This window comes from Myodes glareolus, chromosome 12, assembly GCF_982192425.1.
Source record: "Myodes glareolus chromosome 12, mMyoGla1.1, whole genome shotgun sequence".
Lineage (NCBI taxonomy): Eukaryota > Metazoa > Chordata > Mammalia > Rodentia > Cricetidae > Myodes > Myodes glareolus.
Genome location: NC_142037.1, coordinates 41,735,835 through 41,755,943, shown reverse-complemented (window position 1 = coordinate 41,755,943; position 20,109 = coordinate 41,735,835). Strand labels below are relative to the sequence as shown.

The following is a 20,109-nucleotide window of genomic DNA, read 5'->3' as shown; positions in this document are numbered from 1 at the left end:
ACCCTTAATCTTAAAGCAATGTAGAACCAGCTTTTCTAGCCAGCCTCATTCACTAGGTGTGATCAGCATATTATCGCCAATATAAATGGAAAAGAAAATGCTGGCTTAGTGTTGACTTAACTTTTAGACTTTCTGTATTTTGGCGAGAGTAGAAACAGGTGGGACAGATTGGCCTGTTAAAATCAGCCCTTTAAGACTGATTTCACGCCTTAAAATGGCTACCACCTTCATCTCCTAGCAAAAGAAAAACTCTACAGCATTACTCACTACCAAGCATAAATCCTGGTATCTTGCCCTTGAAACACAGGCTGTTGGACTTGGATTCCTCTTTTGTTCAAATAAAGTAACCGTTACATTAAGTTTACAAGAGCTGGTTACTAACAGCATGAGGGCAACCTATATCACCCAGATTAGGTCATCTTTCCCACAGTGCCTTGGGAGGACAAGCAGGTAACAGGATCTTTCACAGCCTAAGATCAAACATCCCAGAACAGAAAAGGGCTGTAGGGCAGGAACAAACGTGGGAACCACAACACCCGGCAAAAAAGGATCATAAAGATTTTAGGAGCTCAAGAGAAATGCTTAACGCTTTCGTGGAGTAACAAAATGTAGGCTGCTTTTCATAAATTATCTTTTCAAAAGCATTTCATGAATAATAAAATCTACCTGACGGCCCCAAGCCTATTTGTAACATACTTACACACTGTAGCTATCGTGAACACTATTTTCATAATCTACCCTAGTCCCCACCTAATCTGGAGCCATTCCTTAACACTCTGACTCTAGAGAACTACCATGCATATGCACTTTTCCCATGCAAACCCAAAGGTCTGGTGCTTTAGACTAATGGTACCCACACACTGCCCCTATAGAGATTGACTCTGAACTGCTAGGTTCTGCAGCAGCCCGTGATCTTACCTCTCGTCTTCGCCATCCACCAGGGGTGTTGTCAGCGGTAGCACCTTCAACGGGAAGAGAGAAGCAGAGGCTGCTAGGCTGCTGCTACTCCCATCTGAAACTGCTGACATTCCCCCACTGTCACCACTGAGAGTCTGAGGTAAGCCGACTACCGAGGGCTCCGCTGGGCGCCTGGCATCTTCCGTTTGGCTTCCGATTGCCTGAGCTAATGATTGTGTAGAGAACTGAGTAGAACTTAGTGGTATCTGCTGTGCCAGAGGCAAATTTATGTTAGTGGCTATCAAGGGAGATTGACTAACACTCTGAACCAAATTGCCATTTTGGGTAGCCGGGGGTTGTGCTATATTCTGTGGGGGAACTAAGTTTGTCGGGGCGGAAGGCATTCCAGAAGGAGCAGCTGAACTAACCTGATTTGGAACAGAAATACTACTAGCGGAGGGCAAAGGACTACCTGCGGGCAACTGCTGGGAAACAACGCCTGGAGCCACCGTTTCTACTCCCTGCGGCTGGGGAGGCACAGTTAACAAGGTACTCTGGGGGGCGATAACCAATTGTGGAGGAAGGCCTGAAGCACTAGTTTGAACTCCCTGATGAATGATCCCAGTCGGAGCAGGTAGGACTACTTGTGAAGATGGAGGAGCACCTTGCTGGATCACTGAAGGTGTAACTTGGGTGGATGGCTGCTGTGCTGCCGTGGGCATGTTGGCCTGGGGACCAAGATTTGCAATTTGACCGCCAGCTGGGACAGTCGGCACTGCTGTTTGAGCCTGGCCAATGGGCTGCCCAGATGCCCCTGCAGGTTGTGCTTGTACTGCTGTGGGCTGCACTGGCAGCTGGAGCCCCTGTGGCTGGGCCGCAGGAATCATGGATGGTCCTGCTCCCGATCCTGCGGAACTGGCCTGTCCAGAGGACATCGCTGCTTGAAGAATTGGCTGCTGCTGTCCGTATTCTGACGTCGGGTTTTGAGTCATCGACTGGCCATGGCCTGGAGCTAGCTGTGTAGAAACCATTGGTTGCTGTTGCCCATACGGTAACTGTTGGGGTGGCGGCCCTGGAAGAGGAGTTTGCACTGGAGGAGCTGTCTGAGGGTACGGCAGTTGGGGTTGAGCCAAGCTGGAAATGGAGGGCTGCTGACCTCCAGCTGCCGTTACACCGACCACGTTTACAGTCGAAGGCTGGATACCGGCGGCTGCACTCCTAGCGGCTTGCAGAGGTACAGGTTGAAGACCTGGCTTCTGCTGAAAGCTCAATTCTTGAGGCTGTAATTGGACTTGTGACATCTGTGGCTGAGAAATACTCTGCGGTATACTAGCTGCTGCAATACTCTGCGGCCCGGGGCTACTGAAATCCATCTGCTGGAGGGCCACACCTGGAAGAACTGGCGGTGGTGGTGGTGGCAGCTGAGGCTGCTGCACCACCACAGCAGGGGCTCCCATCTCGCCACTTCCCACACTCTCCGTGTAGTGGCTCAGTGTGCTGACACTACTGCTCACCGAACTCCCACTAGTGCTCTCCCTCTCCGAAGACACTTCCGTGGGGGCTTGCTTCACGGTCTCCACCACTTTATTTATGGCCACGCCTTCTGCGGCCGGCAGGACGTTCTCTTTTTCATAGAACTCAGTGCAAGTCCATCTACCTTTTTTGAAGGGTTCAGAAGTAGAGTCTAACTTCACAACTCTGAACCTTGACGTGTTAACTGTTGGTTGCTGCTGCTGCTGCTGCTGCGGACTTGAAACCACTCCCACAGTGATACCTGCAGCTGCATTAAGGACACTGTTAGCAACAGGAGAGGAAGAGACAGTACCATTGCCCATGCCACTCAAGGCATTCACATTAACACCACTGCCAACTCCAGGCCCAACACTTACACTAGCAGCATTAGGAATATTGCTTGTACTAATATTAGCATTACCATGCACGCCACTTGTCACGTGAGCACTGAAACCACCCGCAGCAGCAGCAACGCTAACATTATTCGTCACATTCGTGCCAGGCACAGAATTTATACCTATGCTGCCTGCAGTACTTGGGGCACGGAGGTTCGGCATCCCGGAAGCAGGTAAGCCGCTCGATGATATAGCAGAAGCAACTGGCACAGCGCCATCAGAACTTCCAGTTGTAGAGAGTTTTCGGGACACTGGGCTCGAGGGTGGCCCTCCAGGAATGGACGGAGTGGCCACAGCAGCATGGGATGAATGGTGGTGTCCGTGGAGAAGGTGGTGCCCGTGATGAAGGTGATGGTGGTGATGGAGGTGGTGGGGATGAGCGTTCCCATTGATCACAACGTTCTGTGGTGGGAGGTGAGGCAAATGAGGCTGAGGAAGGTGGGGCTGGTTAGGAGAGACTGCCCCAGGTGTTTCGGCTTCCTGGAAGTTATTCAGAGTCTCTTCTGAGGAGCTGCGTTCAGGCTCGCCTAAGTCAGTGGCCCTGGAAAGAGACACGTCAAGGATCTCGGAAGAAGACAGGTCTTCCGTGTGAGACTCATCCAGATCGTCGTAGCTCTCGGTGTCCTCTGCTATGCTGTTGTTCGAGCTGATGCTGGCAGAGATCTGGGCCGGAGTAACGCTAGTTATCTGGAAGCCACTTTTCTTTTTCATCTGAGTTCCGCCCGGCGCAAGAGGCTGTGCCTGCAGCGGAGCCTGCGAGAGGAGGTTCAGGCTTTGTGGAGGCGGAGGCTGAGGTCCCTGCGTGGAAGATGCAGCAGGAGGCGGCGGCTGGAGCAGCGAAGGAGGAGGGAAATCCTCCGAAGATGGAGCAGCACCACTGACGACGGTACCTGCTGCACTGAGCGCAGAGGCGCTGCCGCCACTGCTGCCCCTTCGAGGGAACATCGCCGGGTGCGCCATCTTCCTAGCACTAATGTCTGCGGCGGCGGCGGCCGCGGCAGTGGACTCCGGCGGCTGGTGCATTGTGCTGGGTACCGGGGGGCGGAGGAGGCGAGTGCAATTTCCTTCTGCACCGTAATCTTTGTATGGAGAAGCTAGAGAGGAGAACAGGACCTGAAGCTCCGCCCGACGCGATTCCTCCTCCTCCTCCTCCTCCTCCTTGGCCGAAGAAGCCGGCTGCTCCTGCCTTCGAGGGCTAGCTTCGGGAAGGGAGGATGAACCGGGTGAACCAGGTGGCTGGGGAACCGAAGGGGGACCCCTTCAGTCCTTCGCCATTCACTTTCCCCTCCAGTCACACACCCCCCTTTATATTCCGCTTCACGTGGGGTGCGGGGCGGGAGGAGGGAGGGAGGGGAGCCCAGGAGGGGGCGGGGGAGGCGAGGAGAAGCGAGAAATGCCCACCTTCTTTGGCCAACTCCGGAGCCAGCTCAGCCCCCTCCTCCCGCGGCGGCGGCCACTGCAAAGCCCCGCCGCTCGCCCTGCACCGAGGCAGCGCGGAGCGAGCGAGCGGTCGCCCGGCCCTCGCCACCCCCGGCGCCGCGGCCGCCGGCGAGCCCCGAGCTCAGCGTCGCTCCAACCTCCCCTGCCGGCGCGGCCGGCCCCACTCGGGCCTCCCCCCGCGGCCCGCGGCCCCTCTCAAACCCCCTGGGCTCGCGACGGCTGCTCCGGGAGCAAAGACTGGCCGCGGCTGGGACCCGGGCGGCGCGGCTGCGAGCGGGGAGGAGGAGGCGGCGACGGCGGCGGCGGGGCGCCCGGTACGGTGAACCCAGCAACGAGGCGCGGGTGGGCGCGCAGAGACGCCGGGTCCTCGCGGAGCGCGGCCGGGGCGCGGCGGCGGCAGTGGTGGTGGTGGCAGTGGCGGCGGCGGCAGCGGGAGCCCAGGGACCGCTCCATCACTGGCAGCCATGGAGCCCGAGCATTTTCCTCCCTCGGGGCAGGCGCTCGGCTCGGCACACGTCCTCGGGGAGGAAGAGGGCGCCGGCGCCCGGGCCGCTCCGGCGGGCGACGGGGACGTGCGCGGAGCCAAGGGGCGAGCTCGCGTCCTCTTCTCAGCCCGCCGGCTGCCTCGGCACCGCGCTGCTCCCGCGGCCGGGAGGGAGGAAGGGAGGGAGGGGGCCGCGGGCGGCGGTAGCGGTGGTGGTGGTGGCTCCTTTCGCGGTGGCGGCGGCGGCCAGACGGGGCTGGTGCAGCGACTGCAGCCGACGCCGTTCAAAGAAATGAGAGGTGGGGTTGGTCGGTGGCGGCGCGGGGCGGGGGAGTGGGAGGGCGTCGGGCGAAGAGGGGGCTATGGTTGTTACTAGTGCTCTTCCCGGGCTGCTCTGTAGCCCCCGGTCTCTCGCGGCATCAAGAGAGGAGGGACCAGCGCCCCAACGCGAAAGGAGGAGGGTCGAGCGAGCGCCGACCGAGGAGGAGGAGGAGAAGGAGAAGGCGGCGGGGGGGAGGGGTCGCGGAGGAGAGGAGGGAAGATGGCGTCTGCGCCTGCGCGCCGGCGCTGCAGACATAAAGCCGGGTCTGACTAGGGAGAGGCGGCCTGTCTTCGGGCCCCGCCGAGCTCCCGACTGGGGCTCTGACGGAAATTGCCGAAGGCCGGCGGAGCCGCCGACGCCTGAGGGCGGTGGGGGTGGGGCACTTGGGCGCGCGCGCGCGAGAGCGAGCGAATCCGGGTCGCGTGGAGAGTCTGGGGTGGGGCGCGGGGGGCCACGCGGCGCGCGCGCGCGGGTTAGGCGTGTCCGCTGCTGGCTCCCACGCGACCGGGACGAGCGAGCGAGCGTGGAGGGTGAGGTCTCGGGCGTGCGCGTCCCGGGGCGGTATCCCCCCCGGCCTGCAGAATGGCTAATGAGGCTTTTCTCCTCAGCAACAGCATCACGAGTTGCAGCTCCCAGGAGCCCTCCGCTGCTGCCACATGAGTCAGGCTTTCTTCCCCGGCGTGTGGCAGAGTCCTCCTCCTCCTCTTCCTCCTTCTTCTCTTCCCAGCCGCACCTGGGCTCCCCCCTCGACCCGCACCGCCCTCATCCCTTCCGGGGATGCCCGGACTGCGGATCCCCCAGGACTTATTATCTCCCCCCAAGCCAAAGGTACCTTTTGTGCAGAGCGGTAGTGGCTGCCGCAGGGTCCCTCGCCCTTCGGCGGGCAGGGGCGAGGCTGATGTCACGGTTGTTGGCCGGGATCCTCCCGCGCCCCTTCAAGGGAAGGCTCGCTCCAGAGGGAGTGGTCCTTTCTGTCCCTCGGTACCTGGAGTGAGGAGGCCGGCCCGCCGGGCCAGCCAGCTAACCAACAGGTGGAGCTTCCCTCCAGCCATTCATTGTCTTTTTGTGTCCACACTGTGGCCCTCTGGGGTAAAAGGCGAGGTCTTGGTCTTGCTGGAATTTAGTGAAGAATGCCTTCAGGACTCGAAAAGGGAAAGGGCCAGCTGAAATTCACTCTTTAAAAAAAAAAAGAAAGAAAAGAAGAAAAAAACACTAAACTAAAACTACATTTCATGAATGTAAAGTAGTTAGGTTTCGGTGTGCTTGGAGGCAGTCTTCTGTTAAGTATTACATGTCAAACCTCTCTAAACATTGCTTCTAACCTAGAAAAAAATATTTTAAGCAAGTAAATGTGAAAAGAGTCGTTTGAGAACCGGTTTTTTCTGTTCTAACTAGGTGAGAGAATACCGATTGTTTGCAAGATAGACCCCCGACTCATGAAATTACCGATCTAATATTGGGAGGTCAACACCCCCCCCCAAAAAAAATCTGTTATCTTCGGTTTCCTTTGAGCTTGGCACCCCTCGGTCTATACCTAAGAATAGACCTGAATAGGCCTGAATGTCACCTAAGATTCACACTGTTAATACTTTTTTCTTTCTAAGTGAGACTGGGTCTCCGGAAGCCGAAGGTGACCTTAAACCCCTCGTATTCCTGCCGTGGTTTCCCGAGTGCTGTAATTCCAAGCCCTCACCAGCACGCCTACTTGCTAATATAAAGGGCTCTGGGCTAAGTACAAAGTATGTGCTCACAAATTCTGAAAGGAATATACCGTGATAAGTAAATTGGGGGGGGGGGGACTGTTTTGTGTCTTCTAGTATGTGAGTACCTGTGTTTTCCGACAACTGAGGCCATCTGAGTATTTTACAAAAATAATCATTCCACCGAGTGTGGTGAGATTACTTGTAACCCCAAGGAGGAGGTAGTGGCAGGAGGGCCTTGGTCCCAGGGCAGCCTGAATTACATAGGGAGACTGAGTCTTTAAACAAAGAGAATCTTTTGTAGTGCCCGATTTGAATGTCACCTGTGTTCGTGGACATAACCCCCAGCAGCTTTTGTTGCAAGTGACTCACCAGTTTCTGAAGTACATACTGGACATGCTTTCTCAGCAATTTTTTTTTAATAGAAAATAGAAGCTGTCCTAATGGCTTGAAACTGCAAGAGGACGTAGAATGACAGAAAGCTGTTTCTTTGGACTGTAGTGGGGAAGAAAATGTCCCTGGTGTCTCAAAACGTTGCCTCAAGTCAAAGCCTTAAATGGCAAATGGCAGTTTGTCACCCCTTGGCTTTTGTAATGCCTACTGTTATTTTGATGATAGCGCTAAGAGGTAAAATAAAGTCATGACCGTTCTATGCAAAGTTGGCAAAATGGAAACCTTGTAGAAAGGGCCCTATCAGAAGAAGAGCTCGTTCTGATCATCCAGCAGTGGGCTGGGTTCTGATTGACTTGGGAAGGGGAATTCCTTACAGGAGAAAGGTTTAAAAAAAAAAAATTAAAGACGTTTATGCTGTGGGATAATGCTCACACTGTAAAAACTTTGTCTCTCATATGGGTTTAATAAAATGCTGTTTGGCCAGTAGCCAGACAGGAAGTATAGGCGGGGTGAGGAGACTAGAATTCTGGGAAAAGAAAAGGCAGAGACGCCATCCAGAAGCAGAGGAAGCAAGATGAGAATGCCTTACTGAGAAAAGCCACATGGCTAAACATAGATAAGAATTATGGGTTAATTTAAGTTGTTAGAGGTAATTAGTAATAAGCCTGAGCAATAGATCGAACAGTTTATAATTAATATAAGCCTCTGTGTATTTATTTGGGACTGAGTGGCTGTGGGAACTGGTGGGACAGAAACTTCTGTGTGCATGATTAACTGGGTGTGGTAGCACACGCCTTTAATCCCAGCACTCAGGAGGCAGAGGCAGGCTGATCTCTCTGAGTTTAAGGCCAGTGTGGTCTACATAAGGAGTTCCAGGCCAGCCAACGCTATATAGTGAGACCTTGTTATTCCTATGTCTGTTACACACCTGTTAAATAACATGGAGAAAAGAAATACTATGTTAGGTCTAGAGCTGAGATGCTTTCTCATGCATATAATCCCAGTACTAAGGAGACCAACGCAGGAGTGCCCAGTTTATGAACAACTTAGACTACATAGTGAAATACAGGCCAACCTGGACTGTTGTGTGAGACCTCCCCGCCACCAAAAGTGACAATTTTTACTAAGGCTTTAATCCTGGCATAGGGATGTAGCTCCTTGGTCGAGCACTTCAGTACTGTACAGAAAGCCCTGGATGCAAGCCCTAATACCACAGATATAAAGATTAAAAACAAGGACTTACTCAAATAGCCCTCCAGGTCTCACCAATAATAATAGCTCATGCTTATGGCTCACTATAACTACACCATTGTTCTCTGTGTTAAGAGTTTTAGCTCACTTAATCCCCATAATTGTATAAAATAGGAGCTGTAATTGTCCCCATCTGACAAATGAGGAAAGTGAGTTCAGAGAAGCTGTGGTCTTCTAGCTTGGCTAGTCGCCAGGCCAAGCTGAAAACCCCGGCAGTCTACCACCCTGGCATAACCTACCACCAACACATAATTCAGGATCCTGCCAACTCACTGGAGACACGTGTATGAATCTTTCTAACCAGACATCTCCAAAGAATCTCTAAGCACCGTTTTCTCCTTGTGCAGAGGCGTTCCAGGAAAGGATGCTTCTCCGGTAGGGACCTACTATGGCCACAGAGGAATTGGGCATAAATGAGCAGAACAGTAATTTGATTAAGTTGAATGACTAGTTTCTGATCAAAGCAGGTGCCAAATGCATGGAAGAAAGATGTTGCTCATACTTAAATGAGAAATATTTTCTGTCTAGGACAAGATAAATGCCTTTTTATTTGAGCACTTAGCATTCTGATTCTCATAAGAGCCTATAGAAGAGATCATAATCTTGTGGTCCGTGCATGTTCTTCTAACAGATCCATTTATATTTGTGTGTCTTTTTAACTACAGAAGAAACACATGCATCATACTTGCTTTATCATGATTCTAACAAGACTCTGCCAATATGAACAAAAAGTGGGTCCAAGCACCACAAATAATCCAAAGCAACCATGACAGTAATCATCTTCTCAAACACCAAAGTTCATCATCAGTCTCAACTCTCAAGAATGGATATTGCCGGGTGTAGTGGTGCACACCTTTGATCCCAGCACTTGGGAGGCAGGAGCAAGTGATCTCTCTGAGTTCGAGGCCACCCTGGTCTATGTAGTGAGTTCCAGGATAGCCAGAGATACCCTGTCTCCAAAAGGAGACGGGGAGGGCAGTCGTGGGAAGGAGTAAGAAGATGACGTTGTATGCTTAGGAATTATCTTTCGGTCGCTCATTTTCTCCTCTGCTCTAACCTAACTTCCAGGAGAGGATTGAGAAGATGGTTTTAAGTAGCATATTCAAATTATCATTTTCATTTAATTTTGTTGTAGTAGAAAAATAGAAACTCAGTAGTCTTAAGGGCCAGAATAGTTTGTCTGTTTGTTTTAATGCCTTTAAAAAGTAAAGAAAATCGTAAATCAAATAAAATGGCTCATACCTGCAATCCTAGTATTCTGAATACTGAGGCAGGAGGATCACTAAGAGTCTGAGACCTGGCTACAAAGTTCCCAGGCCAGCGGAGGTGACAAAGTAAGGTCTCCAAAGAAAAAGATGGTGGGCAGAACAACTAAGCAACATAGCTTAGAGGGGAAAGGCACTTGCTGCAAGCCTTAGTTAGATCTCCGGGATTCACGTAATGGAAAGAGAGAACGGACTCCTACAAGTTGTCCTCACACACACACACACACACACACAGTGTGCTGCACTCCTCCAATAAATGTTTTAAAATACCTTAAATATATGCAAGCTAAATTGCAGTCAGAAGCATACAATAAAATTCTGTTAATATCACTAACATTTCGAGGTAACTTCTATTTCACACGCAGGTGATTTGTAAAGTCTTTCTATATGAATGATAAATTAGAGTCCTTAAACAAAATGCTGAAATTTCTGAAGAAACTGCAAGATTTAGGAGGAAATGCTCCACAAAATTATATGCAACATAAAGATACCTGTCAAGTACAAGAAAACTGGGTGTCAGACTGACTCAGTCTCTTCACTGAGCTAAATATAAAGTTAATTTCTGATGCCAGCAAAGCTTCCCATCAAAAACTAGTGGGGAAAGCCCAGGTGCCTTGCCCCCATTAGGAATAGACCAGTCCGATACCATGCGATAATTCCCACCAAGTGGTGTAATGCTGTTATCTTCAAAGAACTGCTTGTCTCTAAGTGAGATACAAAGGCTAGGTTACAGTGACCTCTGTTTATTTTGGGTGAAGAAGGGTCAACATTCTGTGCTGCCCCAGGGTTGACCCTAACTGATAAATAAATAAATAAATAAAAAACGAAGTTTTCTAACACTTCTAATGCAAAGCATCTTGAGAAAGGAGTTGACTGTTCTTTCAATAGGGAGAGGATAGAAACTTAGTGTATGCTTGCAGAGAACTTAAGTCTCACGTTATATAGAAACTGTGTTAATATAATTCATCATCTGAACTTTATAACTGGACTTTTTGAACGTCTCTGAAGAAGATTGGGTTTAGAAATGATAGTATCTGCAAACAAGCTCATTATTAAAATTCTGATCCGGGTATCCAATGCTATTGGATTGACTTGATCTCTGTAAAATTCTTTATGCCCACAGCTGCTGACTATGCTTGTTGGTGGAACACCACCCAAAAAGCATTCTTTACGAGGCAGAGTTCACCGAGAATGGCACATATATTGGAGCTGAATCTGTGTCTGCTGATCACTGTGGATCTACTTAGGAGTAGCTTAGGTGTGGACTGGGAACTGGGAGCCTTTGCCTTTGTGAATTTAGAAAGTGCTGTCCCTACATCCCGGCCTTCAGACATGTGGAGTCTATGTAAAGCCTCTGCTCAGATGAGCTGTGTGTAGTTTCTAAGGTGTTTTCTCAGTGATCTTTTTAAAATTTTTTTAAATTTATTTTTGTGTTGTTAATTTTGTTTTGTTTTTTGAGACAGGGTTTCACTGTGTAACCCTAGCTGTCCTGGAACTCATTCTGTAGACCAGGCTGGCCTCGAATTCACAGGGATGTACCTGTGTCTGCCTCCCTGAGAGCCGGGATTAAAGGTGTGCGCTACCACCGCCCCGCCCTCAGCGATCTTTGTTGTGGCTAGTCATACCTATCACAAGATGCCCACAAGAAACGGTAACTACAGATGCAGTGGCTCACTAGAGAAGAATGCCTTAGTCACTATGTCTAAAACATTTACCGTCTGTTTGCGGGTCAAAAGTCCCATTGTGTAGTATGACCAAATGAAGTTTCTGCTGTCATTTTTCATTTTCACAGGAGAACTTTTTCTATATCTCATTTGTGATCAGTGCAATAAAAACCACTTTGGGGCTGGCAGGGTGGCTTAGCAGGTGAAGACAGGTGTCACCAAGCCTGATGATCTGAATTCAGTCCCCCAACCGACATGATGGAATTGGACAACTAGCCTCTAAAAGTTCTCCTCTCACCTCCATACCACTGTGGAAGTTGTATGGAAGCACACACACACATACACACACAAATGCATAAATGTAAATTTTAAAGAAAATATTTCTAACTACTTCCTATTATACAACTAAAGTTAGACTAAAGAAACTACCTCCTAGATCTGTAGAAGATCCAGAGGAAGCAAATCACTGTTTCCACCCCGCTCTGAATTACTAAAAAACGTCAAAACAGACTAATAGCCTTTGACCCTGTTATCAGGACTCTTAACACATTAATCCATCGTTTATTTTACTACTACTTGTACTGAATTAGTAGCTCATTTAACACCTAACTGCTAACATGCTTATAAATAGCTTAGAATTCAGTTCTCAAAGGGGTCGTGACCCCTCTTGGAGTTGCATATCAGATCTCTTGCATGTAAGATATTTACATTGTAAGTCATAACAGTAGCAAAATTACAGTTATGAATTAGCAATGAAATAATTTTGTGGTTGGGGGTCACCACTACAGGAAGAACTGTATTAAGGGCCACAGTATTAGGAAAGTTGAGAACCACTGGCTTAGATGCAGTCCTCTGGATTTAAATTTTTAAGATTTTAGGAGAGACCGTTCAAGCCCCCACTTTTCTCTGCTTCCCATTGACTGCTGTACCCTTCCTTGTAATTTTCCTCACTCTACCTTCAAATATGAAACCACGAGCATTTCCATGCTGACAAAACCCCAGAACGGTATCCTCTTTTCTGCCTCGTGCTGACTGTGCCACAGCAGCCAACCGCTGACACCGTTTGCCAGGCTGCTCATCCTAGGTGTGTGGTGAGTCGTGTTCCACCAATGGCTTACATTGCTTCATACATTTCATGAATGGTACTGCCGCAGAAGCATGGGGGAGGAAAAAAATGAAAGGACATTTATTAATTATTGAAAAGAACATTAAATGTCTCAAAACTACATTTTGACAGCTGTGGCTGATCTCATCTGAATCAGACTGCAGGAGCCGTTTTACTTTACTAGGTTAAGATACGGCCCCCCCAGCGCAAAGTCAGCTGAATTAGCCAAAAGTATATAACAATCTGTGTGCTGCTACATCAATAAGGATTAAAAGATGGGAAATATACAACTTGATTCTCTTTATAAAACTCTGGAATTTGACTGATAAAATGGATCGAATTTTTATTTCATTAAATCATAGCATCTGCTGACTTGTTTGGAGTAGTCATGTCTGTGATTTATTTTATTTTAATATATATGTGCCGTGGAGACAACCTTCTTGGTCTACTCCCAAAATCTGCACAAACTTAATGTAAATAGAGGGCAAACAGAAAACAGCAGAAGAACGATTTGGTTCAAGTTGCCCCGAAGACATTTTTCCTCTTATGAGCAAGGGTCGTCACAAACCCTCGAGTTGCTAATCGCTTACTCGTCCAATACAGATCTTTGGAAATTAGATGGGATTAGTTTTAATGGGAAACAATAGCAACTCTATTTAAGAGCATGATGCCGAGACCTCATCGGTGCATAGGTCTGCTAGGGGTGAGCGAATGGGGAGAGTCTGACACAAATGGAAAATGTACCATACAGCTTAGAAAGCCTCGAGAGCCCGAGCACGTGGATGAGTCTGTTAGCTGTCTCCACGCGCTCCTACTCTTCGCTTGTGGTGACTTGGGAGGGGAAAACCCAAGGGAAGATTCCGTTTGTGATGTAACCAAATTTAACAATACTATAATACCAGGAAACTACATAACACCTAATAGGAAACAGGGCACTGACAGCCACTGAAGGACTCAGACAGTCAAGGCTGCTAAATGTCAGGAGAGCACCCAGCTGTGCAGAGAATAAAATCATATCCTTTTTGTATTGGCAATCACCAATTTTATTCCATGGCAAAGTATTACTGGTGTAATGAGAGAATATTCCATAAGCAGAAAGTGTGATATGTTTACAAGTTACTCTAAGTTAGCAACTGCATTTTTAAAGCACTGGATTGAAGTTTCACTCCAATCTCAACAGGGACTGGGGCCACCGAAGATGTTCAGACCTATTTGTCCTCTTAAGGAAAGCCCTATGACATTGACTGGGCTCGCCCTGGCAACCCAGGACAAGATCAGAGCATTTGAACAAACTCAACTGCATTTTCATCTGCATTTTGGAGACAAGCACGTTCTAGTCAACTTTCTACTGTTGTGATAAAACACTAACCCAAAGCAACTTGGGGGAAGGGAGGTTGTTTGGATACATTTCCCTATTGTAATCCATCCATGCTGGAATTTAGGGCAGGAACTCAAGCAGGAACCTGCAGATAAGAACTGAAGCAGAAGCCAAAGAGGAATGCCACTTACAGGCTTGCTCTCCACGACTTATGCAGCTTGCTTGCTCAGATCACACAGTACTCCGGCCCTCAGTGGAACCACTCGCAGTGGCCTAAGCCCTCCCACATCCTAATAGTAATCAAGAAAATGCCCAGAGTTGTCCATGAGTTGTCCACAAAATAATTTGATTGAGACAACTGTTGAACTGAGATTCCCTCTTCCCAGATATGTCTAGGTTTGTGTCAACTAACAAACTAACCAGCATAGACCACCACCTCAGTCTCTGAATGTCAACTCCCCATGGGCAGTTCACACCAGACACGTTGAAGCCCTCAGTACCAGTCAGGTCCACCATCCCCCCCATCACATGCTATGTGCACACAAAGAATGTGGAATCATTCCAAGTATGATCTAGACCCAAAGAAAAGAGTTTAGGCAAGCAAATCCATTGAGTAAGAATGAATCCAGTAAATTTAATTCAAATTCTATTATAGCTTAACCCCATTTTAGGAAAACTCCATGGATGTTTCATTCTAATAGTAAAATAAACAAAGAGTTGATTGGCATTGTCCTGAGGATTCTCTGTCGTCAGACTTTTACTAAGGACTTGACAAAATGTAGCTCATGTTTAATGTGGAACAGAAAACTGCTTGTGCCTACAGCCTTTGTTGGAGATCATTATAGCATGGCCAAAGCCTTACACTTCCTTAGGCTCTTCCATGCTTCTGCAACCAGCAGACACCTAGGCTGAACCAAGAGGGTCAGTTGTGGAACTCACCACCTTCAGGAAATGCTCCCTTGGGCATAGAATTTAAGGTTAAAACAACTCGGGTGGAGATTGTCCTAAAGGCTATGGAAATGGAAGAAGACCCACCCCGGTCAAACAAACCCCTTCGTAGTTAAAGTTCTCTGGCTTGACTGGTTGTTGTTTTCATTCAGGGGAACACAACCATGCCTTCATAAACTAAACACAAAGCCTAGGTGTACTCAGACTCCTGAGCATAATCTTACATCTCTATTGTCTTCCATGGAGGCCCAAGCTGATTTCCTAATAACCATGACCTGAAGACCTGAAGGATCATTGGGTGATTTGAATGACAGATGTAGCCGGAACTACATGGTTTTTTCTTTTTCAGTACTCAAATTTAAAATTGTACATCAAAATTCATGATCAAAATTAGCTCACAATCCTCTTTCTAGGATTTCTCATATCTGGATCATATTCGAAATCCTGCTTTCAGGTTTGTTGATTATCTAAGTTTCTAGTATTTTTTTCTGTGTCCGTAGTCCCCACTATAGATCCCATGATTTCCCTTTTCTACTCGTTTTGTTCCTTTGTTGTGGGGTTTGCTTAGTTTTGTTCTGCTTTTGAGACAGGGTCCCGGCTAACCTGGAACTCACTGTGTAGCCCAGGCTGGCCCTAAGCTTGCAGTGGCTCTCCTGCTTCTGTCTCCTGGGTGCTGGGATTTCAGATGTGCTGCACCATGCACAGCGCTGCTGGTTAGAGATAGAGTCTCATTTTGAAGCCCAGCCTGGCCTGGAACTCACTATGTAGCCTAGACTAACTTTAGACTCATGATAGTTCTACATCAGCCTCTCCAGAAGTAAGATTAAAGACACAACCCACCACATCTACTTCTGACTTTTGAATTTCTTATGTAGCTCATTATTTTCAATTTGTCTTATGTTTAAAATGAGTTCATTTACCCTTATGTATTTAATTTTAATTACCAATAATTACTATTGTCTTCCTAACCCACAAATTTTTATATAATACCCAAGTAAAAGTAGTTTGCAATTTCTGTTATAATCTTTCTCAAGTCTGGGAATGCCATATGAGACCTTCTGTGTTTGTTTGAGAGCCCAGAGTTCTATTTTACGGGTAAAGAAATTAAAGTTGAGAGTAACCAGAGTAACCAAATTCTTGCTCAAAATTTTGTATAGAACATGTGTGTATAGTCCCGCCTGCCTACCACGGGATGGTTCACGAGTCGGGCAAGGGGCTGGAGATTGAAACTCACACACAGAGAGAGAGAGAAAAGCAGAGAGAGAGAGAGAGAGAGAGAGAGAGAGAGAGAGAGAGAGAGAGAGAGAGAGAGAGAGAGGTCATCCTTGAAACAAGAATGCCCCAAGAATGCCAACTTTAAATTGTGTTCCAGGGCAGCTTATATAGGATTCCCCTTGACTGATGGCCACACCCAAGCTCTCAGGATTTCTCAGCTGCAAGCCCACCAGAAACCACTCCCCTGTCATCAGGAACTCATGAGGGCCTCGTGCCCAGAGCATCTGTAAGCACAGGAAAACAAGCTGTTTACTCTGACAGGCAAGGGGTCATAGAAAATTCAGGATCTGAGGGTCTGCAGTCCCCAACACACATGACTTGAAAATATAAACTCTTCCGATTGCTCTTCCACTTGTGATGTGTCCCTTGCTTAGTTCATATCCTTTCCCTATCTGGGAGCTTTCTGAAATCCAGGGTCATTGTCTTTAACCTAGAGTTCCACATTTTCATTAACACTTTCATTTGTGTTCCTCATATGTGCCTAAGTCTTTCTCAGGGTGTCTTGAAACAACTTTCTTGTAGCTGGTTGTTTTTACTCTTTACTCTTTGGGAGGTTCACCACCCAGCTCCCAAATAAATACTTGGTGACTTATTCTTTCTTTTGAATGCCCTGCCTTAGCTTGGCTTGTTCTAGACAGCTTTTCCTTACTTAAATTATCTTGTTTACTTTTGGCCTCTGGTCTTTTACCTTTCTCTATTTCTGTATATCTTTTTTCCTTCTTATTCCATGTCTGGCTGTGTGACTGGGTGCCTGGGCTTCAGCATCCTCCTCCTTTTCTCACCCCCCCCCATCTTCTCTTCCCAGATTTCTCCTTCTATTTATTCTCTCTGCCTGCCAGCCCCATCAATTCTTTCTCCTGGCTGCTAATTCAGTTATTTATTTAGACCATCAGGTGTTTTAGATAGGCAAAGTAACACAGCTTCACCGAGTTAAACAACTACAAAATAAAAGAATGCAACACATCTTTGCATCATTAAAACAAGTATTCCATAGTATAAACGAATGTAATACATCTTCAACTAATCTTCTACAACACTTTCTCTTTGACTTTTTTGTGCACCAGGACTTACTAATTTCTAGACATTGCTTCTAGTATTTCTACTGAGATGGCTAAAGAAACTCCATTTTATGCTAGACATCAAGCTTGGTACCCACTAGCCATTTATCTCTGACTCCAGTTCCCAGTAACTCTGATCCAGTGACCCCCCACCCAGAAATGTGCAGCCGTGATCATCTGTTTTTTTTCGTTTGTTTGTTTTGTTTTTGTTTGTTTGTTTTGTTTTTTGAGACCAAGTTTCTCTGTGTAACAGCCCTAGCTGTCCTGGAACTCGCTCTGTAGACCAGGCTGGCCTCAAACTCCCAGAGCCCTGCCTGCCTCTGCCTCCTGAGTGCTGGGATTAAAGACATGCACCACTACCACCTGGCAACCATCTACTTGTTATGAGATGACTGACTGCCTTTTGGCTTCTGTAAAGTGCTTACACCAACACTGAAGGAGTATATTGAGGTCATGTTGACCACCTAATCCTGTCAGAGCAAAAGAGCTCTTGGTTGGATTGATGTTCAAGGTCTTCTTGTGGTTTTCACCTCTAACAATTCTTCCGTCAACTGCCCCTCCCCGTTCATACAGCAGTCTCAAGTTTGGATCACTGATTGTTGTCCGGCTCGTAGTATCAATAAAGCTAACAAATTCTAATCCCGACTGAGTCTATGTTCTTATCCCGGAGGCCACAAACTCCATAGCACTACTAGGCTTCCGAGTTAAAACAGTTAGTTAGCAGCCTATATTAGTCCTGTAATCCAGGACTCAGGAGACTGAAGTAAGGGCATTGCCAGGATGCCGGCCTATGCTACACAGTGAATACCAAACCAGCCAAGGCTATGTGGCAAGATGCTGTAACAAAAATAAATTAAAGAAATTTCTGTTTCATGAATATTCAGAGTGCGATTGATTAACCATCAAACAGCAAGTCCTGGGGTGGAAGAATGTGTTGGCTTAGCACAACTGGATCACTGATAATGATGAAATGAGCAAGGATGAGAAACTAACTAGACTAAAGCAACCTACGACCCCATGATTAAACCAAGAAAGCAAATAGGATTATTAGAAATGATTGTGTCACTGAGAATGGTGACACTGGAATAAAGTGTGAGAGCCAAAGTCATGTTTTAAGTTGTAATAATTGCTGTGCCTAAGAGCTCCGTGAAACAAAAATGCCTCTGAGCCAGAAGCCTCTTGCCCAAGGGGAGATCCTAAGATGCAGAAGGCTGTTGTTTATGGGAGACGACAAGCCACGTGTTCTCACTCCCCTAGACCAGATTGTTTGACCCATCTGCACCGGATGTGCTTGATCATGTGTGGGCCCGGAGGTTCACAGGCACGAAATATGTCAGGATGTATGCTCGCCCCTGATTGGACCTGAGGGAACCACGACTCTGGACCACTTCCTGGGAAACCCCACCCACCTGTCCAGTATGTAATTAAAGCTTCCTTCCAATTTGACTTTAAACTGTGGTAGTCTTATTCTCAACTGGTGGGGTTAACAAAAGTATGAAATTATGAGAAATAATTCTAAGTAACTTCATCAACCCTTCTTTGAGAAGTTTTATTGTTCCATTGTATAAACGGACAGAAAACCCCAGAGTTGAGGGACTTGACAAGTGGCCACCTGTGGACGGGAGTGCAGCTTCTGCCTGACTCCAGAGCCCATCATCACTGCAAGCACCCTCTTCTTTATCCTGGCTGTGGTGTGGGACAACTACCCATCTCCCACCACACAGCTAGGGTGCAACTGGGAAATTGGAGACAGCTGGAACAACAGGGTGGCCGGCTGTGGCCAGCTTCCTGCAGACACAAAATGCTTTGCTGAAGGTTCATTCTTCTCTCTGTCTCTGAGAATAGCCAATTGTGTAAGCTCTGGGCAGGACCTGTGCAGTAGGACTTACCTCTTTCTGACTCTCGTTGAAGATGACACAGGGCTCTCCGATGTCAGAAATTATACTGCGCATTAAAAATATCGTGTTAATGCAATGTCTGAGTACCTCTGTGCATATTTTCTCTAGGCATCATTGAAAAAGCTGGAGCTTTCTGTTTTTTAATAAAACTATGTTAATCTTTGCAATATGACGTGGTGTTGCTCAATGACTATCAGTATTTAAATATTTTATATTGTGCCCTTGCTGACAGCCATTTTTCATCATTTCACTAATGTGCCAAAGTGACCACTTTGTTTTACCTCTAGCAAACTGGGCAGTAGAAGGAAAACTGTCGACAGCCTAGTTCCTAATTTCTCATTTGCACAATCATCTCCATATCCATGAGGATTTGAAAATTGATAACACGGTTGGTCATTCTTCTGTCTTCAGTGTGTAGATTTATAGATTAACTTTCTTCCCTTTTTCGGTTTCCTGTTTGACGTCTACAATCTGTTTGTTAGTTTTTCAAGATGGGGTTTCTCTGTGTAGCCCTGGCTGTCCTAGAACTCCCTCTGCAGACCAGCCTGGCCTCAGACTCAGAGATCTGCTTGCCTCTGCCCCCTGAGTGTTGGCATTAGGGGTGTGCACCACCACCACCTGACTAAATTCAGATCTTTTGTCTTAGACTACTAGTGCATTTTATTTAGCAGCCATTTGCTCATTCTTCCCAAGTATTAAAGACCTGATCATAATATTCTCCCACTGGCTCAGAAGATGTTATAAGGACTGAGAAAATATGACTCCGGTTCATTTTGCCATTTAAATGTGGCCTTTTGCCTTAAATTATGTTGTTTTTTCTTGAAAGGCATGGGCAAGTGTAGTGGTATTTTGTTTGTGATCTAACAAATAAAGCTTGACTCAAGATCAGAGTGCAGAGCTATGCCACTAGTTAGCCACAGAAGCCAGACGGTGGTGGCACACACCTTTAATCCCAGCACTTGAGAGACAGGCAGGCAGATCTCTGTGAGCTCAAGGTCACCCTGGGCTAAATGAGACTGAATCAGTCTGAAAGAGAAATCGAGTTCACACAAAGGTAATTAGCACTTGGGATCACAGGCCTTTAATCCCAGCACTAGGGAGGTAGAGACAGGAGTGATATGGTTGAGCAGAGAGAGGAGAATAAGTCAGGAGGAGTCAGGAGCTCAGATGTAGATTGAGGTTTC

General features: G+C 47.4%; 2 protein-coding genes across 5 annotated transcripts in view; both read right to left on the bottom strand.

Moving 5' to 3' along the window:
* Positions 1-4,167, bottom strand: part of Tsc22d1 (TSC22 domain family member 1) — a 100,873-nt gene extending 96,706 nt beyond the window's left edge. For 2 of the 4 annotated variants that reach the window (XR_007229495.3, XR_015739483.1), the window contains exon 1: positions 919-4,167. Coding sequence is in view for 2 of the 4 variants with exons in the window: in XM_048422187.3 (XP_048278144.3) it covers positions 919-3,827 (2,909 nt within the window). In the remaining 2 variants the exon portion in view is untranslated. The remainder of the gene's footprint in view (positions 1-918) is intronic. The other 2 variants (XM_087912239.1, XM_048422187.3) reach the window with 2 other exon arrangements.
* Positions 3,904-18,979, bottom strand: LOC148120256 (uncharacterized). The gene is made up of 4 exons (XM_087911857.1): positions 18,917-18,979; positions 5,883-5,983; positions 4,206-5,795; positions 3,904-4,040 (listed from the first exon to the last, which is right to left on the bottom strand). The coding sequence occupies exons 1-3, from the start codon at positions 18,977-18,979 to the stop codon at positions 4,853-4,855; spliced, it is 1,107 nt and encodes a 368-aa protein (XP_087767983.1). The 3' UTR covers positions 3,904-4,040; positions 4,206-4,852.
* Between the last annotated feature and the right edge of the window lie 1,130 nt (positions 18,980-20,109).